Below are 11,089 nucleotides of genomic sequence, written 5' to 3' on the forward strand. Positions count from 1 at the left end.
AATTTATATTAATTCAAATTCACAACTCTAAAATGACTAAGTTTAAGTGATTGAATGGTGTCCTTAGCCATTTCCATAAAATTATCTTATTATTCAGGGATAAAGTAAATTTAAATTACAAATAATTCCAATAAATACAATTTATTAGAAGTATACAATGTGTTACAAATATATACATGGGAAGATTTCAACCACTGCAGCAACAGCTCAGCGGTTGGTTTATGTAAAAAACACGCACAAATACATCTAGAACCTGAAACGGCAACAGAAAATAATTAGTCGGACTAGACCTATTTTGGTCAAAAGAATATCACACAGTAAACTTTTAGGTAACTAGTGCATACTCATTTCACTTCTTACAAATCATTAACCCCTTACATAATTATAAAATCAAAGTAATTTCAAACAAACAAAACTTCTGAACTAAACCTAACACTACATAAAAAAATAATTTAAATTTTGAGCCAGCACAAATGGAAAATATTAAGTACAACACACAACAATGTTAATAAAGAAAGTAAGACAATTCACAAAAACAACATTTTTACTCTCTTATGTTTGTTCTCTAGGCCAGATTTGTCACTGTTGGTCCCAAGTTCTTATTTGGTTAAGTTGCTAGAACTCTCTGATTTCTTTTCTCTTTTACTTTCTATGTCTGTAACACAAGCCACTAGCAACTTACCTAGAGAGCTGATGGATTAAAACTTGTCCACCAACTGAAGAATGTGCTGCTGTTCCATCTCCTTCCATTCTGAATCCCCTGCATCGCCCAGGTTTCCTGCATACTCTGCAAGAAAACACTTAAGGTTAATGGAGAAAACCTATTGCTAAAAGGAATAGTGGGAAAACATTTATTTTGAAACTTTGAAAACTATTGAGTGTACATAATGAACCTTTAGTAAAGGCTTTTAAATAAGTTAGTGAATCTTAGGAGGAACAGTTATTTATGTTAAAGGATGTTAAAGTACCTACCACCATAGCGGAACACTACTGCACAATTAGAATTATTACGGAACACTACTGCACAGTTAGAATTATTACGGAACACTACTGCACAATTAGAATTATTACATGTTGTTATTACATGTTACATATTGGCTGATTTAGTTGTCAAAGCGCTCTATCCACTAAGCTACTAAGGTACTGTCCTGAGGGCTCAAGTTGAAATCCAGCAGATCAACTGTCTTTTAGCTCTGTGATAATGCCTAGACCAAATGACTCGGAGCAAGGCTATGGATAAACCTATTTAACTTGAAAGTTTTGTAGCCTCCGAAGAGGAACACTTTCTCTTGTGTTGGAGAAATCCCTCTACAAAAGCCCATACATTTTTTTTAAATTACATGCGGTTAAGCAATAGGACACAAAAAGTAAACAATGTGTGTCTTGTTAAGCAAATAACGAATCGCTCAATTACGTACTGTAATTGATCATACTTATGTGTGATTCATTCCATTTAATTGAAATTAAGGTTGGCAAAATTATTTCGAGATATTTCAGTCGTTGAATAATCGTAGAACAGATAAGTAAGTCAAAATTCATGTTTTCGGCCCCTGGACTATATTGTTAAGACAATAATAGGTTTTTTACATACCTCAGTCAAATAGTCCAAAAATGGTAGCCTTCGCACAACACCTGGTTGATTCAAATCACTCAATGAGTAGCATTGACGATGGTTTAAAAATTCTACATGTCTGTGGGAAAGGTAGCAAACTTGACACCTTGGAGGAGTTCGAGATTTATAAAATTTATAATGACGAACAGTGTAAGGACCACATCCTTAACGAAAAATTACAGTTCCAGTCTCACTTGATTTTTAATACAATATTAAACTCGGGAACAGCTGATCGAAGATCTGATAACAGTAGAGGAGACGACGTGACGTGACCTCCAGTCTGCTACCAGCCCCGCGCCGCGCCGGACCAAATCAGTATTATGATAGCGCTATCTAAATGTCAATTGTGTATTCGTACCGTATTAATGTCTTCTGTGTTCGTGTTTGTGTTTTAAATGTGTTTTTGACGAGTTGCAAGCTTTGATAATGTTGTCTTCGCAACGAAACATGTAAGCTGTTGAGCAATACCATTTTTGGACTATTTGACTGAGGTATGTAAAAAAGATAAGTAAGGTACAGAGGAAACATTAAATGGTACACTAGTGGTGTCTAGCACTAGTACTGGTGGCAAGGGGAAAGGCCAACACCGCCCCGCCTTGCTCTCATTGTACTACAACGCTCAAGGAAGCCCCTGTGCCCTATGATAGAAATTTCCACACAGTGCTCGTCATTCAAGCTCTTCCTTGCTCGTCACAAGTATATTTCCACAACATACCAGAGCTGAGCTCTCGGTTGTCCCATAGCGTGTTTTCTCAGTACCATACTTCTCTGTGCAGTAAGCAAGAAATTCTCAAGACTTGGTAGTTTGTTTGAAGGCCTAACAGTTTATTTGTACCACGATTTAATTTAGACAAGATTATACCTTACTTCCTGTTTCTGAATACATTATTTACTTGTGGATGCTAAAGTATACCTCCCATCTATATGGACCAGCTGCAGGCAAATTATTTGGATGAAACGTAACCACTTACAGTGTGTGCTTCTGTCAAACAAAACTCTATTTTCTTTCTATTTATTAATTATTTGTTTGGCTTAGTTAAAAAGTAGGCGTATTTGACAGAAATCAGCGCACTCTGTCGGTGGCTCCTACTGTACATCTACTGGTTACAACTTTAACACAGAAATTAGATCTGTTGTCTGGACCTACCTCTCATTACGTGACGTATAGTCTTCAGTGAGCCGCCTCTCAAGTTGATTATCTGTACAACTCGCTGCTTTATACTAGTGATGCCCGATGTGCACACTTCCAGTACTATGTAGTCTATCAACTGAAGAGTAAACAATCCACCTTCCAGGCGCTTCAAATAGTTCTCATCTTCATTCTCCTCGTCGTTACCCTGAAAATTAACACAATTTTACTATATTAAGGGGTTTTTCTAGATTAGTTCATAATTATTTAAGGTAGAAAAATCAACAGTAAGGTCATATATTTTTGTTGGTTAAGATATTTCTAGATGCAGCTTTATTGAATGGTTTTATGAAAGCTGTATTTATCATTTGATTATCAATTACTGTGACTCGGTAACGTGTTACCTTCCGCTGACTGTCCAGTGTGGCGTCTACCTCCTCTACTTTGTCCAGATATTTGAAGTGCAACTCCAGCAGACGGTCGACCTTCTCGTGATCGTTCTCTGTAAACTTGCTGAGCAGCCGTTGTCTCTGTTGGCCTCTGCAGTTGTGCAACATGCTGGCGATGATCGATACAACATGTTCTAGAGAGAAGACGAGAAGACAGTAAGAATATGGTGTTACAATTTCATTAAAAAGTCAAATTTAAATATTTATTAAGTAAATTAATTAAGAATTATAATGGACACTTAAATAATTGTAGGGTTCTTGGTTTGTAAAACTAGTATTTCGAACCATCCCGGTTAGATTTCCAAACTTCTCTTGGAGAAATGGTGTTGAGGAATGATTGATTCTTGATAGTTTGTAACAAAAATCCTGATCCGCTACATACTGTGTTTGCAGTAAAATCAAAATTGGAAGGCAATATCATGGTCATCTATCGCCATTGGTGACATCAAGAATTTTGGGTAGTTCAAACTTTGCATACGGCTTCCACAATCCTGAGATTCCTGCCTTAAAAATTTTAAAAATTCCTGTAAGAAAAAACCGATTTTAAAATTTCCCAAATTTCCAGGTTATTATACCTTAAAATATTCTGTTAAATATCCAGCCAACTGTTAAATATCCCTGTTCCATATCATCGCCCCAAAAAATATACACATCTGCATTGAAAACCCGTCACTTTCATTTCCAAGTAGCCTATCAATGGAGACCTTGTATTATTTTAATCAAAACCTACCCTCGTGTTCTTCAGTGGTCAGAACTCTCTTTCTGTTTTTCTTTGGTGTTTTCATGAAGAGAGGGAAGATGGTCCTTAGTCCGAGGATGTCTACAAACTTGTTACAGTTGTCTTTTCCATCTGGTCCAGACATTGCGTGGTTCAACACCTTCAGCGACCCGTTGCGGCTCAGCTTTTTCTCCCTGAAATAAAATTTATTCGTGCAAAAAAATGTGTAAAGGAAAATTAACATTCAATAACTTCTTGATCAGCATAATACGTGTTATTAAATTACCTAGAAAAACAAAAAAAATGTCTTTTTGTTTTTTCAAATATTCCTACCGAGTATGTATCGTTCCTGTGATTTGATTGCTGTGGTCTAAGATATATCTACTATTTGCTTATTGAGTCCGTTGCTAGTTTTATCCATATTCAAAGAAATTATCCACCCAGCCTAATATGATCATTTGTCTAAACTAAAACCAATCCTACACAATTGATAAAATACAAACACTATAGGCCTACAGATGTTTAAATACTAGGACTAGGACACATTACCTCAACATGAGATTCATGAGCTGCAATCCTTCACCTCGCAGGAACTTATCCTTGTTGGCAGTGATCATGAGAGAGGAGCAAAGACAGTCAAACAAGTTCTCCATCATCTCAGCCTCTTCCGTTGTCTGTGGGTCGTGTCGCTTGTAAAACTGGAAAAAGGGACAAGTTGTTATGCACTTTCATTTCGTTTAGAAACATAACTCTTAATGTAGCACTAGTTAAAGGGATCAAAGTCAATAAAATATACTCAGTGCCGTACATAAGTTGTTTACCCTCAAATTTTATCTAGCTTGAACCACTAAATTTAGCCTTTATGACAATAGGCATAGTAAATTAAATTATGACCAATAGTATTTTCTTATTTAAATAAAAGTATAGTGCTAAAAAGGTTGTTGCATTAAGTTTAGTTTCCTCAATAAAGCAATTTGCAATAAGACCTACATTTGTCATTTGGCTATCAATGATTTATGCAATCCAACAACAATGTCACAGTTAGACAGTAACAATCCCAGGATTTTTACCAATCCTTAAAAAAAAACTTAAATATACCCCCAGTGCAGCAAACCTGCAGACTAAGTGATTTTATAATTTCCTGATTTAATTTCCAATAAAATATTTTATTTTTGTACATAAGGTGAGCACTATAACCGCTCAGCTCCCAGCTAGGTAGATTTAGAACCTTACTAACTTATTATTGAATTGTATAAAAAGGAGGATAGCAACTAGCAGACAGAATAGAAAAACAACAGAAGAGACACTGAACACACAATATTTCGTCCCCTGGGGGACTTTGTCAAATGTAGAGAAAGTGATAAAGTTTTTACAAATTGGCTGCTGTCATGGCTGTTAACAAATGTGTAACAAAATTTATGTCTCTTTTGTATCTTCTATGGCATACCTGCACTTCTTCAAGGTAAGTTAGTTGCCATCCTCCTTATTCTACAATTCAAAATCCTGGCCTAGAGCCTTTCCTTGAACAAAACTAACCTTTGTAACAAAATTCTAGCTTACTTCATCCACCTTAAAGACCTTAGGTTTACTCCAAACGTGAACTCACCGCAAGCTGTTGTAGCAGAACGTCAATGCCATCCAATGTCCCCAGCAGTGTTTTGTTCTCTGGTGAGTTTTGCAGCAGGATGGATAGAATCTCGCTGACGTACAACTTGTTGGCATCAAACGGAGCTTTCACTCTGAGTCTCTTCAGCAGCCAAGTCAATAACCCTTGTTTTGCCACGTCCACCACCACCTCCGGCCGGAACTCCATGATGTTCTCGAATATCGCTGCAATATTAGTTTTGTGCATGATTTCCTAATTGAATTTATATTTCCAAATAGGTGACAACCTGACGTACAATGAATAATGATTTATAAAAAAAACCCTCAATAGATATATTGCTATAAGATTGCCAAAAGACTGTTTAATGATAAATATAAATAAACAGTCATATGTTTGAATTGTTTTGTTTATAAAAGAGAATAGTTTAGAGTGTTTTTTTTTATGAAAGAAATAAAGAAGATGGTTTTTGTTATCATTTAATTTGTCATTTCTAAAGTTTAATCTTGAGTTATCGTCCGTGATATCATATTAATTGAATCATGTATATTGACGATTTAAAACCTACAATGTTAGTACTTTGATGTTAAGGATGTAACACAAGGGCCTATGTGTAAAGTATGTTCAAGAATAACAAGTTTACTGAATGGTAGAGAGTTCACTAAGACAATTAATTCTCCAAGCAAATATTCAAGACCATTAGAATTGAGGATGCTATCTTGCCAACTCAAATTTTCCTTGGTTCAAAGGCTGTTAGTGACAGCGAAATATTCTTAACTTGCATGTATATTACGAGTTTCTTGTGCCACAGTGGACTCTTTCCCGTTCAAATAAGCTTGCTATCCTAACAAGAATATCGTATTTTTTATAAATACTTTATATGATTCTCAGGAAGTACGGTGGGTCTAACGGGTGGAATATATCTTTATATTTAGTAACAAGATTGGTTGTTAGAAAATTACTGAATAATAAATCCTCTAGGACTAGTCTGAAGTAGGCCTAATGTGTAAAACGGTTCCGAGCTAGAGCCTATATGTCCTAGGATGTGAAGTTGGGATATAAAAAAATTTCTATAGGTAAAACAATTTTTAACAAAACAAACTAGTGTACTACACGTTGTCGTATCTGGGAATCAACAAAACTATCTATTCCATTGGCTTACCCAAAGTATTATGGACGCCCTCAGCTTCTTCTTTGACGGTCTCGTCCAGTCTCTCGAGATTCTGAGTCAGAAGAGCGCAGATCTGTTGGTTCAGTAGAGCATCAATCAACGCATCCGCTCCTTCCTGGCTCTCATGCAAAATGTCCACATCCGTCAATTCCTGCAATCAAAAGCATAATAGATAATCATCTAACACTTAAACAAGCTTCATGCTAGACAATATAGCACAGAAAGTTAAAATAAACATAAATTATTTTATCCCTCAATGACCGAAACAAGTAGTAGTGTAGAAATAATAAATATGGTCTTTAGAAAATGTTCGGTAAGGGAAAAGGAAATCAACATACTTTCTATTGCTTAGCTCTAAAACTGGCAAAACTATTTTTCATTCATCGATTGTAGGCAAGGACCAAAGCTTTAGGAAGATAATCTAATACAATTGCTCTATGAAAATAAGGATTGCACATATGAAACTATCGCACAGTTAATATTTTCATTTGATAGCGATTCTATGTATTTGGAAGCACAAGGATAACTGGATGTTGGCTGTGCTTTAATTTTGTTGGGTAGGTTTAAAGTCTGTTCAAACTCTAATATGGAGCCTTCAAGTGGTCCAACTATTCAAAACAATCTTTATACAGTTTATATTTTTCAGTTGTGCATTTTTGTAATATAAATTGGGGTATTTGTGACACAAAATTACAACCATAAAAACAATAAAGAGTACTTAATCTGAATTGTTTTGTTCATGGAACAGATATTTTTTAACTTGCTGGGGTATAGGGGTAGGAATCTGTAAAAAAAACTCACAGACAAATTAGCCCTTTCAGTGCTAGGTCAATAATTCGTATTTCGTAAGACTTTTGTTTGCCTTTTGTAACTGAATTGTAACTGTATTTTTGTCACTATTTTATTAATTGGGATAGTTTTGAATAATAAGATAATAACAAATATCTATCAAAGAAAGCCCCAGTATTTTTAGTAAACATTAAATAAAACTTTTTTGTTGTTGTAAATTTCCAAGTTTTCTTATAAAATGTAATGTTCTGATAGCATTGTTTGAAACCAAAATCTCATAAAATCTACAGTCGGGAACACGAGAGTCTGCAGTTGGCGTCAGCCAATCAAAAAACAGGGCTAGTGCGACATTGCCATATCGCCTGTTGACAACACTAATTAAAATATACCAAGCAATATTTTCAAATCGGCTGGTATTATTAGATTTGGCAACAACCCGCGGTCCTCATTGACTCCTTCGAAGTCAAGTGGTAAATAGGCTCCTCCCTCAACTGCAGACTCTCGTGGACCGTAGGCCTACTTTAGTTTACAATGTAGGCTAATATTGAGTTTAACCTTCATTTAGTTTGATAAGGTTATTATAATATTGCTATTTTAGGAAAAAATACTTTTTGCAGCAAAGCCTCAGTAACACAATTATGATTATGTTCTGTTGTGGTTCAACTTAAAAATATCATCTAAATAGTCCATGACTAACTAGTACTGCTATCTAGTAACGCATTGAACAACTTGCTGTATTGCTATCTGTTCGAAATCGTTGGCGTCAGCTTAAATACCGGTTTTTGACGCCTCAGTCTCCAAGCACAGATAGCCGAGGTGGCTAGGGCGTGTGTCACTTGACCAGTGACATTCGTCTGCCCAGGATCAAATGCCCGTCCTGTGTGGCAAATAATTGGTGACCTGTGTGTTTGTAGCGATAGGCCTATACTACAACCACTGGGGCATAGTGAGGTGATCAAATAATCCTTGGTTTAGACATGTACACCTCGAATCATCGGATTGGGCGAATCTTTTAGCTAAGTGGTTGTTAGTGTATCCTATGAACATGCAGGTCACCAAAGGCAGTTTTGCTACTTTTTGTTGAAATGATCTACCTCTCTATACCTTAGAGATTTTAGTAAACACCGATATATTGTCCGCATAGTACTCAAAGGCGTTAAGAGGTAAGAACGTACATTTAAAAAGCCTAAACAAAAATTGTCAACAGTTTTTGGAAACTTATTCTAATAGATACCTAATCAATATTTGATTTAATTTTTTGTTTGAAAAGATTTGACCCCTATGATAAAAGATTATCTCAATAAGTCCGGCCTATTCGGTTTTGACATCTGGTACCTGTAACAGGTCCACAATTGAGACAGAAATGTCCGTGTTCTCATGTGACAACAGTTCCAACATGGACGGAACAGCGTTGAGTTGAACTACGATTGGATACAGATCTGGCACCGTAGCAACGGCATGCATCTCTTGCAGAGCTTCATGCAACTCTATCTCTGCCTCCATGAACCTGGAAAAACATTTCAAGTTCAAGCAATAAACCATGTTGTATCAATGAGTCTACTTTGTAGTAATGTATCTGCAGTTGAATACACCACAATTCTGCATGATATTGATATTAGAAAAGGTATTTCAAATTTGTTTGGCTACAATTAGGAAATTTGATATATTTGATTCAAAATTAAACACTTACTTTTCAGGCATGTCTGGAAACTTGATTCTCATCTCCTGGTTCCTTAGAGCTCGCTTCTCAAATTGAAGAACCATTCGCTTCAGAGTGGCTTCGTCTAGTACTTCTCCCTAAATAACAGATCAATAGCTTTTTGGTAAGTGAGGGGTCGAATAATAAAATAACACTAGGCCTACGATGAAATTTAAAACTGTTTAAAAAAGAAATGTTTCTCTTACCTCTCCATGGCTTTCTACCAGCTTCATAATGGCATCCTGTTGTTCTTCTTTTGCTTGTCGCTCAGCTTCTTCTCTTTCTCTCTCTAATCTTATTTGACGCTCCAATTCAAGCCTTTCTAATTCAGCTGCTCTTGCTTTCTGAAGTTTTCTGATTTTACGTTGTCTCTCATATTCGGTTTCATCAGGCTCTTCGGCTTCTTCCTCTGGCAAGGGACGTTTTGGAGTGTTTGGAGGCTAAATGAAAAATCAGTTAATTAGGCCTATCAAGAGAGGGTAGGCTTCGTAAAATTATTACAACTTTCCAAAATTGTTTATAGATTCAAAAAGTTTTTATTAATCTAGAGCATTTGAAAGAATAAAAACAAACACCAAGAAAACGGGACAGTAGCGTCATCCTGTAATTCAGCTGATTGGAGAGGTCACGATATATTTAAAGGCATACTCCCTGGTGTGGATTAATTCTACATGTCTACACTAGTGAGTACTACGACCATCCACATTACTACCCTGATAATTAGACCAACTCGTAGATTACAAGGCAAAAAAGTTTTGGATTAGGCCTACATAATAAACTGTCCCTTAGTTGCCATTGGCTGAAGTCCTAAGGGCTTATTAATTAAAAATTCTGTATAAGGAACATTTCGGCCGTTGCGTCTTGAATTTCATAATCTAACAAACATGGTTACAACTAAAGGACAAGCCAAACACGCAACTAGACATGTATTTGGCAACATGCAGTTACAAATGCCCTGTTGATTCGGGTAGCCTAAACTTGCTAAGTTTCATAGATTTACCTTGCAACCAATCACTTAAAAACTATTTGATAGGCTACCAATATTTGATTTGGGCCTATACACCTTGTAAGCTTATGGCCAACTAATAGGGCTAGAGCTTAGGGTTGATATACCATTATAGTTCTAAGAATTAAAATACAGAGGGTGGAAGGACGGAGAGTGGAAGGGTGGACTTATTTTTCTTTTGTGCGTGTAGAAGAAATGTTTTATTTTTTTGTCGAGACGCAATCTATCCTTTTTTGGGTAAAAGATGAAGAAGGAGTAAGTAAGTAAGTAAGGAGGAAGCCTACTCATATTTTTAACTATCCAGACATAGCCTAGGCCTACCTTGTAAGACAGAAGCTCACCAATATCCATTATGAATTACCTTATGGGAAATACAATTTATATGATTTTGTAAAATAATTAAACAATTCGACAGAAAAAAATTTACAATAATTGATTAAATAAACTATATTCAATTAAATTTTACAAACTTTTGAGGTTAGGTTAGATTGAATAGCAATAAGAGTTTACTAACATTAGAATTAGAACTTTACTTTACTTATTCTTGTTTTAATTTTTGCTTTTTCTTTCTATTCAATTAAATTGAAGTGTTGCCAACAAATAGAAAAAAATAAAAATATGTCAGTGAGAATATACTATAGTTGGATACATTGAATATGAAACACTCAATTTATATACTACAAAATAACTTTCCCTGAGGTCCCGGGTTCGATCCCCGCCAAGTCACCAATGGATTTGATCTAAGTGATAATGCCGCAACCCCTAGGTCTAGCCTGAAGTAATGTGAAAAACAATCCCAGGCTCGTGCCTAGCGTCCTAGGACAAAAAAACTACAAAATAACTCAAATGTAAGGAAAAGACTTGTTATTTTATGCATCATTATACATGTTCAAAAGGATACTATTTTAAATAC

The 11,089-nt window shown here is 35.7% G+C and overlaps 1 protein-coding gene across 2 annotated transcripts; it reads right to left on the bottom strand.

The window, feature by feature from the left end:
- Positions 1–147: 147 nt before the first annotated feature.
- LOC128991895 (beta-catenin-like protein 1) lies at positions 148–10,670 on the bottom strand. Of its 2 annotated transcripts, none has more exons than XM_054415166.1 (12): positions 10,498–10,670; positions 9,377–9,610; positions 9,162–9,268; positions 8,807–8,978; positions 6,674–6,833; positions 5,515–5,738; positions 4,458–4,606; positions 3,921–4,102; positions 3,146–3,324; positions 2,760–2,949; positions 683–787; positions 148–253 (listed from the first exon to the last, which is right to left on the bottom strand). In XM_054415166.1, exons 1-11 carry the CDS (start codon positions 10,525–10,527, stop codon positions 699–701), a joined length of 1,716 nt encoding a protein of 571 aa, XP_054271141.1. In that variant the 5' UTR covers positions 10,528–10,670; the 3' UTR covers positions 148–253; positions 683–698. The 2 variants fall into 2 exon arrangements, with proteins under 2 accessions (XP_054271141.1, XP_054271140.1); XM_054415165.1 differs by having other exon boundaries at positions 158–255; positions 687–787.
- Positions 10,671–11,089: the final 419 nt, after the last annotated feature.

Source organism: Macrosteles quadrilineatus, unplaced genomic scaffold, assembly GCF_028750875.1.
Source record: "Macrosteles quadrilineatus isolate MER2022 unplaced genomic scaffold, UCM_ALF_1.0 Scaffold_4__1_contigs__length_99947679, whole genome shotgun sequence".
In the NCBI taxonomy this organism is placed as follows: Eukaryota; Metazoa; Arthropoda; class Insecta; order Hemiptera; family Cicadellidae; genus Macrosteles; species Macrosteles quadrilineatus.